General features: G+C 45.2%; 1 protein-coding gene across 4 annotated transcripts in view; it reads left to right on the top strand.

Moving 5' to 3' along the window:
- Positions 1-13,833, top strand: part of Tmco3 (transmembrane and coiled-coil domains 3) — a 38,607-nt gene extending 24,774 nt beyond the window's left edge. For 3 of the 4 annotated variants that reach the window (XM_057752824.1, XM_057752821.1, XM_057752823.1), the window contains 6 exons: positions 2,638-2,758; positions 4,925-5,120; positions 9,646-9,796; positions 10,377-10,456; positions 12,399-12,548; positions 13,404-13,833. In XM_057752824.1, the coding sequence (XP_057608807.1) occupies positions 2,638-2,758; positions 4,925-5,120; positions 9,646-9,796; positions 10,377-10,456; positions 12,399-12,548; positions 13,404-13,517 (812 nt within the window). In that variant the 3' untranslated portion in view covers positions 13,518-13,833. The remainder of the gene's footprint in view (positions 1-2,637; positions 2,759-4,924; positions 5,121-9,645; positions 9,797-10,376; positions 10,457-12,398; positions 12,549-13,403) is intronic. The other variant, XM_057752825.1, reaches the window with a different exon arrangement.
- Positions 13,834-18,121: the final 4,288 nt, after the last annotated feature.

Here is an 18,121-nt window from a genome sequence, read left to right as displayed (position 1 = left end):
TAACCCTGACAAAAGCAACCCAGGCAAGGAAGGGTTTATTTTCACTCACGGTTTTGGGGAGTCAAGGTGTCAGGAACTTGATATAGCTGGTTGTGTCTGCAGTGAGGAAGAAAGGGCAATGACGCAATGAATGCACCAGCTCAGTTCCCTTTGTCCTGTTGGCAGTGTAGGGCCCAACCTGAGAAATGGCTCCGCCCACATTTGGGGTCCGTCCTGCCTCCACCTCTTCAAGATAATCTTCACAGGCAAGGCAAGAGGCTAGCCTCATCTAAATAGTTTCCTCACAGGTGTGCCTAGCAGCTGTCCCTCAGGTGACTCTCGACCCTGTCAGATTGACAGCAATGTAAGCATCTCTGGGCCCAAAGCAGGAACCTCTGTAAGGCCCTGCAAATCGCTGCCCACAGGAAATCATCAGAACATGCCTTGTGGGAGCAGATACCCAGGTGAATAATTACAAAGGTTCTGCTTCTTGTGAGCACCTAGAGAGACAAGCTAATACCACCACGGCGCCATTTCCCGTTGTCCTTTTTTTTTTGGTTTTTCAAGACAGGGTTTCTCTGTGGTTTTGGAGCCTGTCCTGGAACTAGCTCTTGTAGACCAGGCTGGTCTTGAACTCACAGAGATCCGCCTGCCTCTGCCTCCCGAGTGCTGGGATTAAAGGCGTGCGCCACCACCGCCTGGCTCCCGTTGTCCTTTTGAGTGTAGAAGGAGGTGCTGTTCTGCTCTTGTTTTGTTTTGAGACAGCATCTCAAAATGTAGCCCAGGCTGCCCTCAGACTCACCGTCTTCCTGCTGTATGTTGACTTTAACTAGCCTTGACAGAATGTCAAGTATCAGGAGCCTCTGCACTCTAAGTGGACCCAATGTCATTGGAGAATGATTTCAAAAGAGAAAATTCTCTAACTATATTCCCTAAAAAGTCTTATAAAAGAATATTAAAGACAGCATTACTTTCAATAACAAAAATGAGTAATAATGTAAGTGTTCAATCATAGACCAGACAATGCCATCAATAGCATAGTCACTGGGATACTGTGAAACCAATCTGAGCTAATCTCGGGATCAGAGGAGATGCAGAGATGCAGCGCATGTCTGTGTTGATACAGTGTCAAGTTTGGAAACAAGAACTTTCACCCCAGCAGCACAAAGAGTCATCTGAATGATGAACCGGGTGTGGAGTGTGGTGGCTCTTCAGAGAGGGGAGGGCTTGCGACAGCAGCAGCACTGGGAAGACGGCAGTCCATGCCACTGCGCATCCTGTGCCGCTCTGTTTTGCTCCATCCACAGGTTTTGCAATTGCTTATAAGAACAAGAGGTAACCGCTAAGGTGGAAATGCAAGCTGTAGTTCTGCTTTACTGCGTGTTTAGGAAGAGCCCCTTCCTGTAGAAGGACATGCCAGGGGAGGCGGAGGGGGAGGGCCTTGCTCTGGTGGTTTGCAGAATGTGGGAACCTGTCACCTGAAGGGCTGAGTCTGACTTGTTAGGGGCTGAGGGTAAGGACAGAGAGCTCCTGTTCCCATTATCCAAGCATGTCGTCTTGTTTGCCACAGTGTCTTTTGGTAATGGCATTTTGCTATAATTATATTAATAGCAAGCCATAGAAATCAGGTATTTTGGTGATTTTCTTTATAAAATGTTTTTAGGGCAATGGTGTGCACTTGTAGTGCCAGCTACCTGGAAGACTGAGGCAGGAAGATTGTTTGAGCCTACGAGCCAGGCTGGGCAACATAGTGAAAACTGCCCATACCCATCTCAAGCAAAACTAGTGAAACAATGTCTTTGAGAGCAAACATTGATTTTAAAGGTTATAACCCTTTTAAGGTTTGTCTTGAGATAAGCCTCGTAATTATGTTGCTCAGGATGGCCCCAAACTCTTGTGCTAACGGGGTCCTTCTGCCTCGGCCTCGCAGCAGTTAGGCCTGCAAGTGTGCCCCACCTACTGCTCCAAAGAGACCTGAAAGTCGTTTTTACTTAAGTTCTGAAGATTATGTGAATTATTTTTTTTCAAATATTTATTTATTTATTTATTTATTTATTTATTTATTTATTTATTGGTTTTTCGAGACAGGGTTTGTCTGTAGCTTTGGTGCCTGTCCCGGAACTAGCTCTTGTAGACCAGGCTGGCCTCGAACTCAGAGATCCGCCTGCCTCTGCCTCCCAAGTGCTGGGATTAAAGGCGTGCGCCACCACCGCCCGGCTTCAAATATTTATTTATTTATTATGTATACAATATTCTGTCTGTGTGTGTGCCTGCTGGCCAGAAGAGGGCACCAGACCCCATTACAGATGGTTGTGAGCCACCATGTAGTTGCTGGGAATTGAACTCAGAACCTTTGGTAGAGCAGGCAATGCTCTTAACCTCTGAGCCATCTCTCCAGTCCTTATGTGAATTATTTTGAAAATATGTTAAGTCCTGTGATATTTTTTGCTTTAACTTTACTATTGTGCAGGTGTATGAGCATGTGCCGTGGTGTGCTTGTGGAGCTCAGACAGCAACTTTGTGGAGGCAGCTCCCCTCCCCCCTTGCCATGGGCTCTGGAGACTGGATTCGGGTTGACAGGCATGTGTGGCAATTGCCTCTGCCCGCTGGGCAGTCACAGTCCCCCGGGGCCTTGGTTCTGAGTAGCTGTCTCACCAGCAGGTGACATTGACTACAGCACAGTGCTGCTTGGCATGCTGGTGATGCAGGACGTGCAGCTGGGGCTCTTCATTGCGGTCATGCCCACACTCATCCAGGCCGGAGCCAGCACATCTTCCAAGTAAGCATCCGTATCGTGTGCTTGTCTAACTTAAAGTCGTTTGTTTATAAAAATGCTGCACAATACCAGGTGGTGATGGTGCAACCCTTTAATCCCAGCACTCGGGAGGCAGAGGCAGGCAGATCTCTGATCTCTGAGTTCGAGGCCAGCTGGTCTACTGAGGGAGTCCCTGGATAGCCGTGGCAACACAGAGAAACCCTGTATCAAAAAACAAAACAGAACAAAACAAAACAAAACAGCTACACAACACCTTTCCCCGTGTGGTCTCTAACTCATGTCATACATGTCTCTGAGCACACCCTGTAGTGACACCACCAGGCTGATCCTGGCTTCGTCTACCAGCTCCTGGACTGGAAGATTACACAGCTTCACTGCTCCCTACTGTGGTTATGGAGTGGGACAGTAGCTCACCTGTTCTAAGGCAATCAGAGGCTTTAGTGAGTCAGTAGATGCACATGCCAAGGGTAGCCTTGGGAAAGCAGTGATCTATACACATAGATGTACATAGATACATGCATAGACATATGTCTTTGCGTGTGTGCCATGCCCTGTGGTGATGTAGAAGAGATGCTGGGTGGATGTCACTCCATCGTCACTGCTGTGTCCTTCATTCTTTCATTCTTCCCCCCAAACAGCCCCAAGCCTACTCAGCCCTTGCTTGGTCCGTGTGGAAGGAAAAGTCAACTAAAAATTAACTTGACCAAAAAAACCTTTGGTTATGTTACAAGTCCAGCTGGCCTCCAGGAATACCAGAAAGAATATAAGCACAGATGAAAAATATAGGGAGCCCTACAGAATTAGGAAGGTGAAGAGAGAGAGAGAGTAGACACACTCGAACTGACTCTTATAAACTGTGCTTATCTCCTGTAGACATTGAGAGTCCTTCTGACTCTAGCTTTATTATATAGCATCTCCAGAGGCCAAAAGCTGTCAGTTGAGACTGTGTGTGTGTACATGTGTGCATCTATGTATAGTGTATATGTGGGGGGTCTACATGAATGTATGTGGATGATGTGTATGCATGTGTGTGTGCATGTGTGTGAATGTGTGCATCTGTGTATGGTGTGTGTATATGTGTATGTGTGTACATGAATGTATGCTTTTTTTTTAATTTTTTTTAATGATTTATTTAACTTTATGTTCATTGGTGTGAAGGTGTCAGATCTCATGGAATTGCATTTTCAGACAGTTGTGAGCTGCCATGTGGGTGCTGGGAATTGAACCCGGGTCCTCTGGAAGAGCAGTCACTGCTCTTAACCGCTGAGCCATCTCTCCAACCCCACATGAATGTATGCTTATGGTGTGTGTGTGTGTGTGCAGTGTACTCATGGGGCGTGCAACCTGAGGAGGATATTAGGTGTTCCACTTTATGACTCTGTCTCTTTCCCTTGAGGCAAGGCCTCTCACTGAATCTGGAGCTAAACTGGCACCAGCAAGCCCCAGGCTCCCCCATTTCTGACCCCCACGGCACAGGGGTTATGAGCATGCATGTGGCCATACTCAGCTCTTTTTGGTTGCTATTGCTGTTTGAGACAGGGTCTTACTGTGTAGCTTTGGCTTACCTGGAATTTGCTATGTAGAACAGGCTGGCCTCAAACTCCCACAGATCTACCTGCCTCTGCTTCCTGAGTAAAAGCGCGCATGACCACACCTGGCCTTTTTTTTTTAATTGGTGTCAGGTATTTGGGCTCAGATCTTCGTGTTTGTGGGGCTCTCATCCACTGGTGTCTCCCCAGTTCTGCTGTTCTCTTAAACACCCTAAAAAACTTATTTCTCAGCCGAGCAGTGGTGGCGCACACCTTTAATCCCAGCACTTGGGAGGCAGAGGCGGGCGGATCTCTGTGAGTTCAAGGCCAGCATGGTCAAGAAGTGAGTTCCAGGAACAGGCTCCAAAGCTACACAGAGAAACCCTGTCTCAACAAAACAACAACAAAACCAAACTTATTGACTCCAAAGCAGAGATCCCAAAACAATCCACATTTGAGGCATATGACTTAATTTTCTAAGTTAATGTAATATATAGATTGTATTTTAGCATTTAAAAACAAACTGTGTATGATTCAGTCATTTACCTTGTAATATGTTAAAAAAATATTTTCAGATGATTTATAGACCTTAAAGGACTATATTTGGAGGTGAAATGCCATCTCTCTCTTTTCTTTCTAGCGTTATCATGGAAGCACTGCGGATCCTGTTTCTGATTGGACAGACCCTCTTTTCGCTGGCTGCCATTTTCCTTTTATGTCTGATCATAAAGACTTACCTCATAGGCCCGTACTACCGAAAACTGCACGTGGAGAGCAAAGGGAACAAAGAAATCCTGATCCTAGGAGTGTCTGCTTTCATCTTTCTGATGCTGACGGTAATCCTCAAATACCGTGTGGTCTGTCTCACTGGAGCCTGTGACAGCCCCACCTTCTCACTTGAGAAGTGGTTAAAGCATTAAAACTCGGAGTGTTTATCTCACACACAGTTTATCCTACCGTGACTGAACCTACTTGATCAGTACCAAGCATTTTGGGAAAATATGGTTTGTGAGCACTGCATTTTTGTTTGTTTTTCGAGACAAGGGTTTACATTTTTAAAAAACAGACGTGTATTCATGAAAAGGCACAGAAACACATAACTATCTTAAGCTTCACACAGCTTTGCATTCAAAATAGCAGATCAGGTTTCAAACCATTTTTTATTTTTTTCTAGTGAGATGAGCTAGGTAATGGTATGTCTTCTGTTGTCATAAAGAGGACTTTCATATAGATCCATGGATGTATTTGAAAGAGAGCAAGGAGGGGTATAAGAGGGCTTAGGAGGAAGCATGGGGGGAATAATATCATCTTAAAAAATAAAAGAAGTGAAAATGTGGGGCTGGAGAGATGGCTCAGGGGTTAAGAGCACTGACTATTATTCCAGAGGACCTGAGTTCAATTCCCAGCACCCACATGGTGGTTCAGAACCATCTGTAATGAGAGATCTGATTCTCTTCTGGTCTGTAGGTATACATGCAAGCAGAACACTATACATAATAAATAAATACATCTTTTTAAAAAAGACTTAAAAATAAAAGTAAGACAAACCAGATTTGTGTTAGAAAGTAGACTTCTCTTGAGAGAGTCGGGGAAGGTCAGGGGCATCCTTAAGTAGCCTAAACAGCAACGGCGGAATTGCCACACACCTCCACCGTGTTGCTCAGCAGCTGTGCAACTTGGCACTTATCCCAGAAAAATGAAGGTGTACGTTCACTCAGAAACTCAGGAATGTTCATGGCCAAATCCAGTGTGATTGTTCTTCAGGGTGAGTAGTAAGACGCTGTGGTCTATAGGGCTGGGGAGACGGTTCTGTTGTTAAAGTGTTGGCCTTGAAAGCAAGAGGTCCTGAGCTTGGGTCCCCAGACCCAGTGCAAAACCCAGGCAGTGACAAGGTCCTGTAATCCATGAGTGAGGTGCTATGGGGCAGGGGCGGGGGCGGGGGCTGAAGCGTCCCTGGGCTTGCTTGCCACGCAGTCTAGCTGAACAGCTAAGCTTGAACTTCAGCGACACACCCTGTCTCCAAAAATGAATACATAAAAAGCAAAGCAAGAGGGAGTGTGGTTGGATAAGGCACCTGAAGTTGACCTCTAGCCTCCATAAGTGCATATGCACACACATCAACATGCATGCACTAAATAAACAAGGAGAAACTATGGCATATCCATAGCAGGTAATGCTGTCCTACAGTAAAACTGCTGTCCCCACAAAGCCCAGGGAGCCATGCAGAGAGAAGGAGCCATTCTTCAAAGGCTGTATATGGCTGAGTGAATCCATTTGTATAGTACTCATTAAATAGCAATTTCAGAAATTAAGGAAGGAAGTGAGTGCTAGGGGTTGGGAAAGGCTGGCAGGTAGCCTGGCCATGCCGCTGAGCGAGACAGGACGCTGCCCTGAGGAACCTAACTGTTCCTCTTCCACTGAGTCTGTCCTAAGATTAAAGGTTTCAGTGTTTTAGAAAGTAAATTAGCAAATTCTTTCTTTATGTGTGGGAAGCACACATTTGCGTCTGCTCATGATAACTATAATTATTTCAAGAATGTTACTTATTTAAAATTTCCCTGCTTTACCTATTCCAGACTATTTTCTTTTTGAAAGTAACCGCCAGCAAAGTTGTCTTGTCTGTGGGGTCAGTGCTGCCTTCCCCAGGGATACAGCAGCCAGAGTGACTCCTCGGCCCTTCTTGGTTTCTTCCTCTGTTCACCCCACAGCCTTTGCTGGGCACCCACTGTCAGTGCTGGGTGTTAGGACGTGCTGGCCTTTTGCACATCAGATGCTCCCACAGTGCTTGTCGCTGCTGCTGCTGCAGTTAGTGGTGATGCGAGCTAGCTGCTCTTTGTTATCCCCACAGTTTTACTCCTGGATTTCATTTCTTTAATTGCTGGTTACCTTCCCCGCTGTCCTCTCTGCCCAAAGCCTAGTCTGTGACATTGAGACTGATGGGAGCCGGGTTCGTCCACACCCTCCCCACACTTGGTGTTGTCTGTGTTTGACCTTAGCGTTTCTGTTTTGTGTGTTTGCGTACACATATGCAGTGGGCTCTGACTCCCTTTTCCTCGGAGCTGCTGAGTCAGCTCTCCTTTTACGTGATGCAAGACACCTGGGGTGCGCTCTGGGATGTGCCTCAGTGTGGTCTGCTTGTTTCTCTATGGGACCAGTAATTTTCTTATTCATTTGTAGACTTTAAAAATATTTTTGTTAGGTTTTTTTTTTGTCTCAATAAAAAAAGCAGCTATGAAATTTATGTAACATAACCTTCACATTTAAACATCTTACTCTGTGATTTGGTGGTTCCCAGAATGCTTCAGTACTGTGCCATTATCGCCGCTTGTCAGTGGACTTGCTGCTTCCCCATCCCCATCAGCACTGGTCCACTGTCTGTCACTGTGGACTTGCTGCTGCTTCCCCATCCCTATCAGCACTGGTCTACTGTCCGTCACTGTGGACCTGCTGCTGCTTCTTGGCATTTTTATATAAACTGGGTCAGACACCACGTGGCTGTTATCATCTGGCTTCTTCTGGCCTGATGCCTTCAGGTCCACATGTAGAATGTGCCAGCGCTTGTGTCCATATGGTTGCACAGTGTTCTGTGTCACGTCCATGTTTGCTAATGTGTTCTGATCCTGGCTTGCTCTTAATGGCAGTTTTTAATAAACCGAGAGTCTTAATTTCAATATAACCCAACAAGCAAGTGTTTTCTTTATAGCTAGCCCTTGCTGTTTTCTGTATGGATGTGTAGACATTTGCTACTCTGGGCTCATGAAGATGTTCTGCAAGTGTCGTTGCTCCGCTTTTCTCCTTTATATCTACAGTCCACCTGGGGTGTGAGTTCAGTCTGTGGTATGAGGTTTCTCACAGGTATAGAAGAATCTTTGTCCATTGCTTTGTAGGGTAGCCTTGCCAGAATCCAAGTAGCTGTGTTGTGTATTTGTATGTGCAAGTGTTTGAATTCATTCTTGTACCTTTGTATGAGGTATACGTGTACGTGTGCGCTTTTGTAAATTCAAGTGGATAGTGTGTGGATACTATCTATGTGTATGTACATAGTTATGTGTGTTTCTAATGGTTGATGTGTACATTTCCTTTGCTCATCTGCTTGGGGGTGCTTATGCAAGGGTGGGGTGTTACTTTGATTTGCTACTGCTCACCTGTTAATCCGTGACTGCTCTCACACTGTTTTGTAGCTTGGCATCCAGTAGCATCCTGGCCCTACTTTGGTTCTGTATCAGGATAATCGTAGCTTTATTTGTGATTTCTTCAACTTTCTCTTAAGTTTTCAGGTCTGGCCTTCATCTTTCATGCATGCATAAGTCTCACCAGCATTCCTAAATCTGTCTATTATTTGAGGGGATATTGACATTTTCCTGGTGCAGAGCATCTGCTTTCTCACTGTTGGGATCTTCTGGTACCTCAGTGGCATCTTGTGTTGGGTACGAAGGTTCTCCCATTTTGTGAACCTGTGTCTTGATGTTTAATGGTGTTTTTGATGTTATTGTAAGTGGTACTTATTTTAAAAAATGTTTTGTATTGGACTGTTGCTATTTCCTATAGTTTTAAAGTATCTTTGCGGTTGTTCTGTTGGGGATGTCCCAGAAGCCAGTCTTGAGCTTTGTGTGTAACAGGGCAAGGTTAAAGAACTGGTCTGTGATGACCATCCATTCCATCTGACCTTCTCATCCTCTCTGCACTGGTGGGAGCTTTCTCTGTACCCTGTCAATGTCGTCACCTGCTGGTGGTTGTCCGCCTTCTATGAGGTTTGAGGTCAGTTACAGGAATCGTTTTAGTGCTAAAGTCTGGCTCTTTCCTGATTCAGATAAAAAAAAGTATAACAATTATTCAAAATAAAGGTTGGCGTGACTGGAGAGATGGCTTAGCAGTTAGAAGCACTGGCTGCTCTTCCAAAGGACCAGGATTCAATTCCCAACACCCACATGGCAGCTCACAGCTGTCTCTAATAGCTCCAGGGTACCCAGCACTCTCAGACAGACATGCAGGCAGACCACCAATGCATATAAAATTTTAAAAATTTAGAACTGAAATAAAGATTGGAAAATATCCTTATTTAAAAATATTACAGTGGTCTACATAAGTGACTGTTTAAAATATTAATTTTTTTCTCCCCAAGTATGGTTAATTCAACCAATATTAGTCTCTTGTGTATGGTATCTCTGGCCACTCATGGGCCCTCCTGGAGCTGCATATAGGAACCTGCGTCTCTGGGTGGCACTTGGATACTGGCCATTCTTGCTCAGCACTGTGGTTCTTGTATTGGGTTGAAGAGTGTCAGGCTGTGAGCAGTCTCTGGCAGTGAGTAGACTGGGCAGTGCATGTGTTCCTTCATGAAGCTGAGTCCCTCATCCTCAGGTCACAGAGCTGCTGGACATCTCTATGGAGCTCGGCTGCTTCCTGGCTGGAGCACTGGTCTCTTCTCAGGGGCACATGGTCACAGAGGAGATCGTGGCTTACATCGAGCCTATCCGAGACTTCCTGGCCATTATTTTCTTCGCATCCATAGGTATTCCTCTCAATGCTGCAATTCCTTTGATACGCGTATGAGACAAGTTTGTATGGCTGTATATAAATATGCTTTTCTAGAGTCTGAGGAAAGACTTACTTTAAAATAGGGAAAATGGACAAAAAAAAATGGTCAAGAATTAGCTGGTTGCTTGTCAGGTTTCATTAGTGCGATGGGAGGTACCTAGGGTAAGGCCTGCTCCCTGGTTTCTTCCTGTGTGAGCCAAGTGAGGAATGACAGAGACTGTGTATACTTGTGGGACATTTCCTGACCCTTCCTGTGGCTGCCGTGCACACACTCAAGCGTGTGTGCAGTAGTCCCTAGTCCAGAAGGAGTGCTGGGTCCTGTGCTGACCTGGGAGTTTCGTGCATTCTCTGCAGGTGTGACCTGATGGAGGAGGGCTGCTGGACCTCTCTCTTTCCCCAGAAGAGGGACAGGGTTTTGCCAAAGCACTCATAAGGACTTGGGTTTCAGTTAAGGCTTCTGTAAGAGCAAGCCTAACAAGTAAGACAGAGTTGTAGATTTGTAGCTGAGAGATGGCTGGAGCCTGCTCTGAAGTGTCTGTCTCTGTCTCCCACAGGGCTCCATGTGTTCCCCACCTTTGTGATCTATGAGTTGACTGTGCTGGTGTTCCTCACCCTGTCTGTGGTCGTCATGAAGGTATGAAGTGAGGCTGGCTCTCAGCACTCAGAGCGGGTGAAGTCCACACTGCTCTGTTGCTCACTGCACAGTAGAGCACTTCCCATTGGCCCTCGTTTCCAGCCAGTCACTGCCTAAGTCCTGCAGAGCCCCAGTGACACTTGTGGCTCCCAGTGCCGCTGTGTGGAGACACTCCCACCCACGCACGCCCTTGGCAGGCCCAAGGAGGCAGGTCTGGGCCAGTGGTTCAGATGGTAGGATGATGTGTTGTTTCAGAATTGAAGTGTTGGGAATTAGCAGAAGCCAGGTTGGGGAGCATCTTTCTGGGTCAACAGGCTTGTTGTGGTTAAGTCTGAGGAGCCGCCATTGTCTCCTTCCTGATGGAGGTGTGTTTCAGCATACAGGAAATCCAATGGGCACTGCTAAATGCCCATCCTCATGACCACAAATTACTGTGTGACCTGTACTGCTGTCTAAGTCACAGTGTGACTGCCTATTTAGCAGTATTTGGCGAGTTGCTAGTTCTGAACTGCTTGCCAGTTCCAGGCTTTTCTCATATATGGAATGAACCTCTGTCTTGAGTGCTTACCATTTAATGCAGTTGATTCAATTTGATGGGGGAAGGCTTATTTTCTGTCACTGAATCCAAACTTTTTATTTTGCCTTCTTGTTCTATATGGATTTAAGACAGTTTCTATTTATTTGGTGCCTTCTGGCTGTAGTGATATTTCATTTGTATTTTAATAAATAAAGTTTGCCTGAAGTTCAGAGAGTAAAACAGTCACACTGATCAGCCTTACGGACCAGGCAGTGGTGACACACACCTTTAATCCCACTAGTCACACTAGTTTGCCATAGAAACCTGTAAGTGGAGACTGCTCATTTGTTTCCAGGCTGCCAAGACCCAAATAATCACACAGAAACCATATTAATTGTAACACTGTTTGGCCTATTAGCTCAGGCTTCTTATTAACTAACTCTTACACCTCAAATTAACCCATTTTTATTATTTTATATTTTACCATGAGGCTCGTGGTTTGTTACCTCTTGTTTATTGATCTGCTACATGGCATCTGCCTCCTTTGGCAGCTACATTGTAATAGGAGGAGGCTGCTTCTTGGTTTCCAGCCGCCCTGATAGCTTAGCCCCAAAATAATCACACAGAAACTGTATTAATTAAATCACTGCTTGGCCCATTAGTTCTAGCTTCTTATGGCTAACTCTTACATCTTAATCCATCTCCATTAATCTGTGCATCATCATGAGTTCATGGCCTACCAACAAAGTTTCAGCACATCTGTCTCTAGCAGCTGTGCCATGGCTTCTCCCTGACTCTACCCTTCTTCCTCCCAGCATACAGCCTAGCTTTCCCCGCCTCGTTCTGTTCTTCCCTGCCATAGGCTCAAACAGTTTCCTTATTCATTAACCAATAAAAGCAACACACAAACAGAAGGACCTCCTGCATCACTATATGGTGTCTCCTGGACCCCACCTACTCTCTCTATATATCCCTTCCATAGGCCAAAGCAACTTTATTCTTTAATCAATAAAAGCAATACATATGCAGAAGGACATCCCATACCAGAAACTGGGCTGTAGTGGTACACATCTTTAATCCCAGCCCTAGAGAGGAGTATAAGATGGGAGGAGACAGCTCTCACGCACAGTTTCACTCTGAAATCCCTGGAGGCAGGATCGCCATTTCAGACTGAAATAGAGATAAGAACTAGTGGCTGGCTGTTTTGCTTTTCTGACCTTCAGGTTGAACCCCAATTTCTGTGTCTGGGTTTTTATTAATTGTGCTATATCTGATTATTTAACATGCTGCTGTGTGCACTTTCCTACTTGATTTGTGGCTAGAAACAATGGTAGCCACTGATGTTCTCCATCTAGGTTCTGACTTATGAGAGCTGTTTTGTCCGCCTTTGGTCGTGAATAGTGATGTGATAAGCCATTCTTACAGTTTGTGTTGGCAGTGCTGGTCTTGTCTCTCATCTTGCCACGGAGCAGCCAGTACATCAAGTGGATTGTATCAGCGGGACTGGCACAGGTCAGCGAGTTCTCCTTCGTTCTGGGGAGTCGAGCACGGAGAGCGGGCATCATCTCGAGAGAGGTGAGAGTCAGTAAGTTGACAGGCATGACAGCCCTGTGGAGCACATCGAATGCTTCAGTGCAAGCATTTCTAGCAAAGAGTGAACACTCCCCCTGACTCCCACTGTGCTGACTTGGGAGTCCAGGCACACCAGGCCTCTGGGACAATAGCATGCTCTCAGTGGGCACTGAGCTGGCCTGGAAGGAAGCTGGACCTGGCTGCGTCCTTCTGGTTTAAGGTTTTGAATTTCTTAGGTGAAAATAACAAGTTAATCCTGCTGTCATCTTTTAGGCTTGCTCTTAGCCCAAAGACCAGGAAGTGATGTCACTGTCTTTGACAGTAATTATAATTAGCAGGCTGAGGAGAAGTGGGCTGTTATCTGGAGCCTACAATAGAAGCTCCCAGGGAAGCACAGGAAGCCTGCAGAGCATCTAGAGACCAGTGGTTGTCCCTGTGTAAGGAGTGTGAGGAGGTGGCAGTGTAAGGGACATGGTAGAGGCCTGTCCACTGAATGGAGGCATCACTGAAGCTGACACGGGGCTGCACCGTGGGAAGAGCATGGATCCAGTGTGGGCCCCGGAGGGGTCACCTTCAGGCTAGCAAAGAAACCAGGCCGCTACCCTGGAATTTACCAGACCTCACCACAGTGTTCCATCAGTGGTTAAATCCCAGTTGTTCCCACTGCAAATGTCTTCTCCCCCCACCCCGCACTACTTCCTCTTTCTGTAAAGATGGGTAAGCTCTGCCACTCAGTGGGACCATGTGCTATTCAGTGTGCTCTCTGAAACCACAGAGTGTCCTGTAGTGAGCGAGACATGCGGGCTGCACGCCTTCCCTTCCAGAATCCCCGTGACTGTGGCCATTGATCTGTTGCAGGTGTACCTCCTTATTCTAAGCGTGACCACACTTAGCCTCCTACTTGCCCCAGTGCTGTGGAAAGCGGCCATTACAAAGTGTGTGCCAAGACCAGAGAGGAGGTCAAGCCTCTGACAGCGCCAGATGATGACGGACTGGACTGTGGGGCGGGGTCCTTCTTGGGGGTTGCGAGTCCTGAGATGGTCTGTTGGTCTGTTGCTGCTCCCTCTTGCCAGCCTTCCATCAGAGACAGCGGCAGCAAGGAAGAGCCAGTGTCCTCGTGTTTGCTTGCATTCAAAACCTCTCCCGTCGTGTTTTTCAGGAGTAATTTATTTGCCGTCAGTCGATTCTGTACAGAGTTTTAACACTGCATTTTACAATCACCTGAACTATTTTGCCTGGATGTGCCTTTTTTTTTTTAATGAAGATTATTAACTTCCTATTGTTAATTCATCAGCTCATGAGTTTTTGGTAAAGAAGAGTTAGAAAGACTTTTTTATTTATTGTACAATTATAATCTGTTGGTCAAATATTTGTTATTGAGCATAATGGTGATAAGAAATTTTAATTTTATTTTTGAGCTTAGACGCTTACTTTTGATCTTTAAAGACTTGCTGCTTTCTTGCCACCTGTAACTATTTTAAATAAAACATTTTCATGCTGATTTTTATTAGTTTTACCTTTAAAACATTTGATTTTGAATCATAAGAATATGCATTTTTAAATAAAAACCATTTATGATCAGGGCATAATTATTTGAAACTTACTAAGAATCTCATTTTTAAGTTATATTTTTGTGTTGAACTAATTATTGCACAAAACCTAGCCAATGTTTTTTTAATTTTAAATTTGCTTATGTGTATGAGTGTTTGCTGCATGTATGTATGTATATGTGTATGAATGCATGTGCACCATGTGTGTCCTGATGCTTGAGGAGGTCAGAAGAAGGGGGTTAGATACCGTGGAACTAGAGTTATGGATGATCGCGAGCCACTGTGTGGGTGCTGGGAATAGAACCAGGGTCCTCTACGAGAGCAACAAATGCTCTTAACTGCTGAGCCATCTCTCCGGCCCCATCAGACTTTTTTTTTTTTTAAACAAGGATAATTCATAAGTCATCATATAGTTCTTAAAGACCAAACGAGTGCATTAAAAATGTTTAAGTTCCAACTTTGGAATTTGACTGGCATATTTTAGTTGTCAGGTGCCGTAGACATGAAGACCTGGCCCTGGCCAGAGCTTCCCTGAGGGGCCTATTCAGTCTCTCCGTGACTGTAACACAGGCCCGTGGCTGGATAATCTCCAGAAGTGGAATTTAGACTCTTAGTTTTAGATGCTAGGAAGCACAGGATCAAGGGAAGGAAGGCTCTGTCCCCTCTGGGAGGTGCCCTGGGGCTACATGCTGCATAGGGGATTTCAAGGAGGGAAGGGTAGCAGAGAGAGAGTCCACTCCCAGAACTTTATATCGTAATTAATCCAGCTCAGAGGGTGGGTCCTCCCTGATTGAACTTCCCTGGATCCCACCTCCCAAGACTGTATTAGGGATTAAGTTTTTTAACACCTGAACTTTGGGTACAGAACCATTCACACATAATAGGTACTTTAATTTTCACTTGTATATATTTTCTTAGTTACAAATATATGTGTATATGTATACTGTAGAACACAGCTGTCACTTTTTTTTTGGTTTTTTTTTTTTTTTTTTTTTTTTTTTGGTTTTTCGAGACAGGGTTTCTCTGTGGCTTTGGAGCCTGTCCTGGAACTAGCTCTTGTAGACCAGGCTGGTCTCGAACTCACAGAGATCCGCCTGCCTCTGCCTCCCGAGTGCTGGGATTAAAGGCGTGCACCACCACCGCCCGGCTCAGCTGTTACTTTTTAACAAGAATTTCTCCGTAAATACTGGTTCTAAGATCAGGATGAATAGACCGTCATACTCTGAGGTAGAGGGACAGACTATTAGGTGTGATTATATATTATGTATGCATATTGTGGATTATAGCAACCTAAATTAAACCTTTAAAGTCAGTTGAAGTGGACTGCATCTTCTCCAAGTGGCAACCAATAGAAACGGGATTTTAGAAAACAGTGTTGCTTTTCTTTCTAAGTGGCATCAGATTGCTGAATCCACCCCCACCCCGTGTGCTTAGGATGTGCTAAAGGAGCAAGCAGGTGCAGTAGCTGGTACAAGTGACTAGAACATTTTGTGACATCTGAAGAAGGCAAAGGTTGCTGGAGAGACTGACTGGGAAGGGCAGTGCCAGAGCCAGAAGAGAGAACTCAGAGAGGCCATCCTCACTGTCTTCCAGGAGCGCGGCCGTCAGCTGCCAGGCCTCAGCGCTTCAGAAGAAGATGCATCTGTGGGCTTTGCTGTGGCAAACACTGCTCCTCCAGCTACAGGTGTGGGGGCGCATGCATCCAAGTCCTCCAGTTACAGGTGTGGGGGCGCATGCGTCCAAGTCCTCCAGTTACAGGTGTGGGGGCGCATGCGTCCAAGTCCTCCAGTTACAGGTGTGGGGGCACATGCGTCCAAGTCCTCCAGTTACAGGTGTGGGGGCGCATGCATCCAAGAGCCTACGTTTCTAGGAGATGGGGTGGTGGTAGGGGAGGACATTATGTTTGGCTCCCCTAGCTTTCATCACCTTGGCATAGTCTACATGCTACACACTGATCAAGACAGGGCTGTATGGATTCAGAGTGGGAAATCTCTTCCTGTCACCCACTGGGGCAGCTCTTGAGTAGCTGAAGGGATGGAGCTGGCTCACTGGCCTTCTTGAAGTTGGTTCTAGAAAAACCAAGGCTCTTGGAGCACTTGGAGACCCTGCTAAGAAGACGAAGGGAAGAGAGGTGTGTGTAGAAAGGTCTGGGAGGAGCTGACTTCAGAATGGAATGTAGGGGAAAGAAGAGCCTAGTTTCCTGCTCCTCATTCCATTCACATCTCTCACAATACAAAAAAAAAAGTGAGCGCACAATATAAGAATTCCTTATTTATTTAGTTATTTGCTTGACATTTTCCTGCAGTGGTTTTTACCTGTGAGACTATATAAACATGACCTTGCCGTTGCTGCCCAGGATAGGTGTCAAGTAGAACAGTGATTTCTATTTTCAACTCTTCAAGCATGCATTTGACCCAATTATCAGGTCTGAAATACATTTATGTTTGCTTGTTAGGAAAAAATCTAATTTTGAAGCCTCATCTTGCAGTCCCTTCCCCATAGTATGCTGTTCTTGTCATCTGTATTCTCTCTGACCCAGCTATCATTTATACCGAATATTCACAAAAAAGGACTTAACTTCCTTCCAAAGAAGGTTTTGCTAAAACTAAGCGTAAGTCACCATCCAACCCAGCAGTTATCACAGTTACCCACGAGAACTGAGGACTGTGTTCACAGAACAATCTGCGAATGGTGCTTTATAGCAGATGTTCATAACGGCCCAAACTCAACCCAGAACCTGCAGTGAATCAATAATCTGTCCTGCATCTAGAGAATGGAGCATGCATTACTAAAAAAAATTTAAAAGTCATCAAATTGCAGAAATATCTAAGAGAACTTTAAATGATATAAAGTGAAGAAATCACTCTCACAAAAAAAAAAAGATTGAACAGATTGGCAAGTTTTAGCAAAAAATGCTGAGACTTTTTATTGAGACACCATGGAACCTATAGAATAGTTTAAGGATGATGAACAACTTCACAACATTGAGTCTCCAAATCCATCAATGTGATTTGTATTTAGATTTTGATTTTGATTTTTTCAAAACAATGTTTCATATTTTTAAATCGATGGAATTTTGCAAATCTGAACTAATTTTAATTAGATTCCTTTCACATTATTATAAACTATACTTAAAATATGTTTCCAGTAGATTACTGTTCTGTAGAGATGAAGGCATTTTATTTATATATTTATTCGTTACAGCAGGGTAGGAGCCCAGGGGCTCATGTATGCTTGGCAAGCGCTCCCACCAGAGTTGTGCTGTGGCTGCCTGGATGCATCTTGTATCCACAGACACTGCTAAATCTACTGTAAAAAGAAAAAAAAACTGCAATAGATTTCTTGATTTCCCACATGTGCAATCATCATCTGAGGATAAATAAGTCTTCTTAGGCAACATTTGTGCCTTCCAAGTTCTTTTCTTTACCTTTTGAAACGTTTTTGGTAGGCTGTCCCCACCGTGTTGGTGTGGGTGCATGACGGACCTGGGAGTGAGAGCGTGGCATGCCAGGGTGCGGGGTCCAGGGTCTCCCTGGTTGTTTCCATTGCTCTCATCCTTTCTACTGAGACAAGCCTGCCTGTGAGCTTCTGGGTGATTTTCCTGTCTCTTCCCGCCCCGTCTCACTGCTGGAGTGCTGGGATTACAGACACAGGTCGCTGAGTCTGGCTTTTGGGTTTCTGGGGATTGAACTCATGGAGTTAGGCTTGTGCATGGTAACACTTTTACCCACTAAGCCATATTGCCCACCCCTTTTTCTTGTCTTCTGCACTGTTTAGGATTTCCTGATTTATGCCATAAAGAAGAGGTTGAATCATAAAATATCCATATTCTCTCTCTCTCTCTCTCTCTCTCTCTCTCTCTCTCTCTCTCTCTCTCCCCTTTTGGTTTGGTTTTTGAGACAGGTTTCTCTGTGTAGCCCTGGCTGTCCTGGAACTTGCTTTGTAGACCGGGCTGGCCTCGAACTCACAGAGATTCGTCTGCCTCTCGGGTCCTGAGATTAAAGGCATGCGCTATCACCGTGCACT

The sequence above is a fragment of the Chionomys nivalis genome, chromosome 20 (genome assembly GCF_950005125.1).
Source record: "Chionomys nivalis chromosome 20, mChiNiv1.1, whole genome shotgun sequence".
NCBI lineage: Eukaryota > Metazoa > Chordata > Mammalia > Rodentia > Cricetidae > Chionomys > Chionomys nivalis.
Note: the sequence above shows the minus strand (reverse complement) of the source record. Positions and strands in the feature narration are given on the sequence as shown.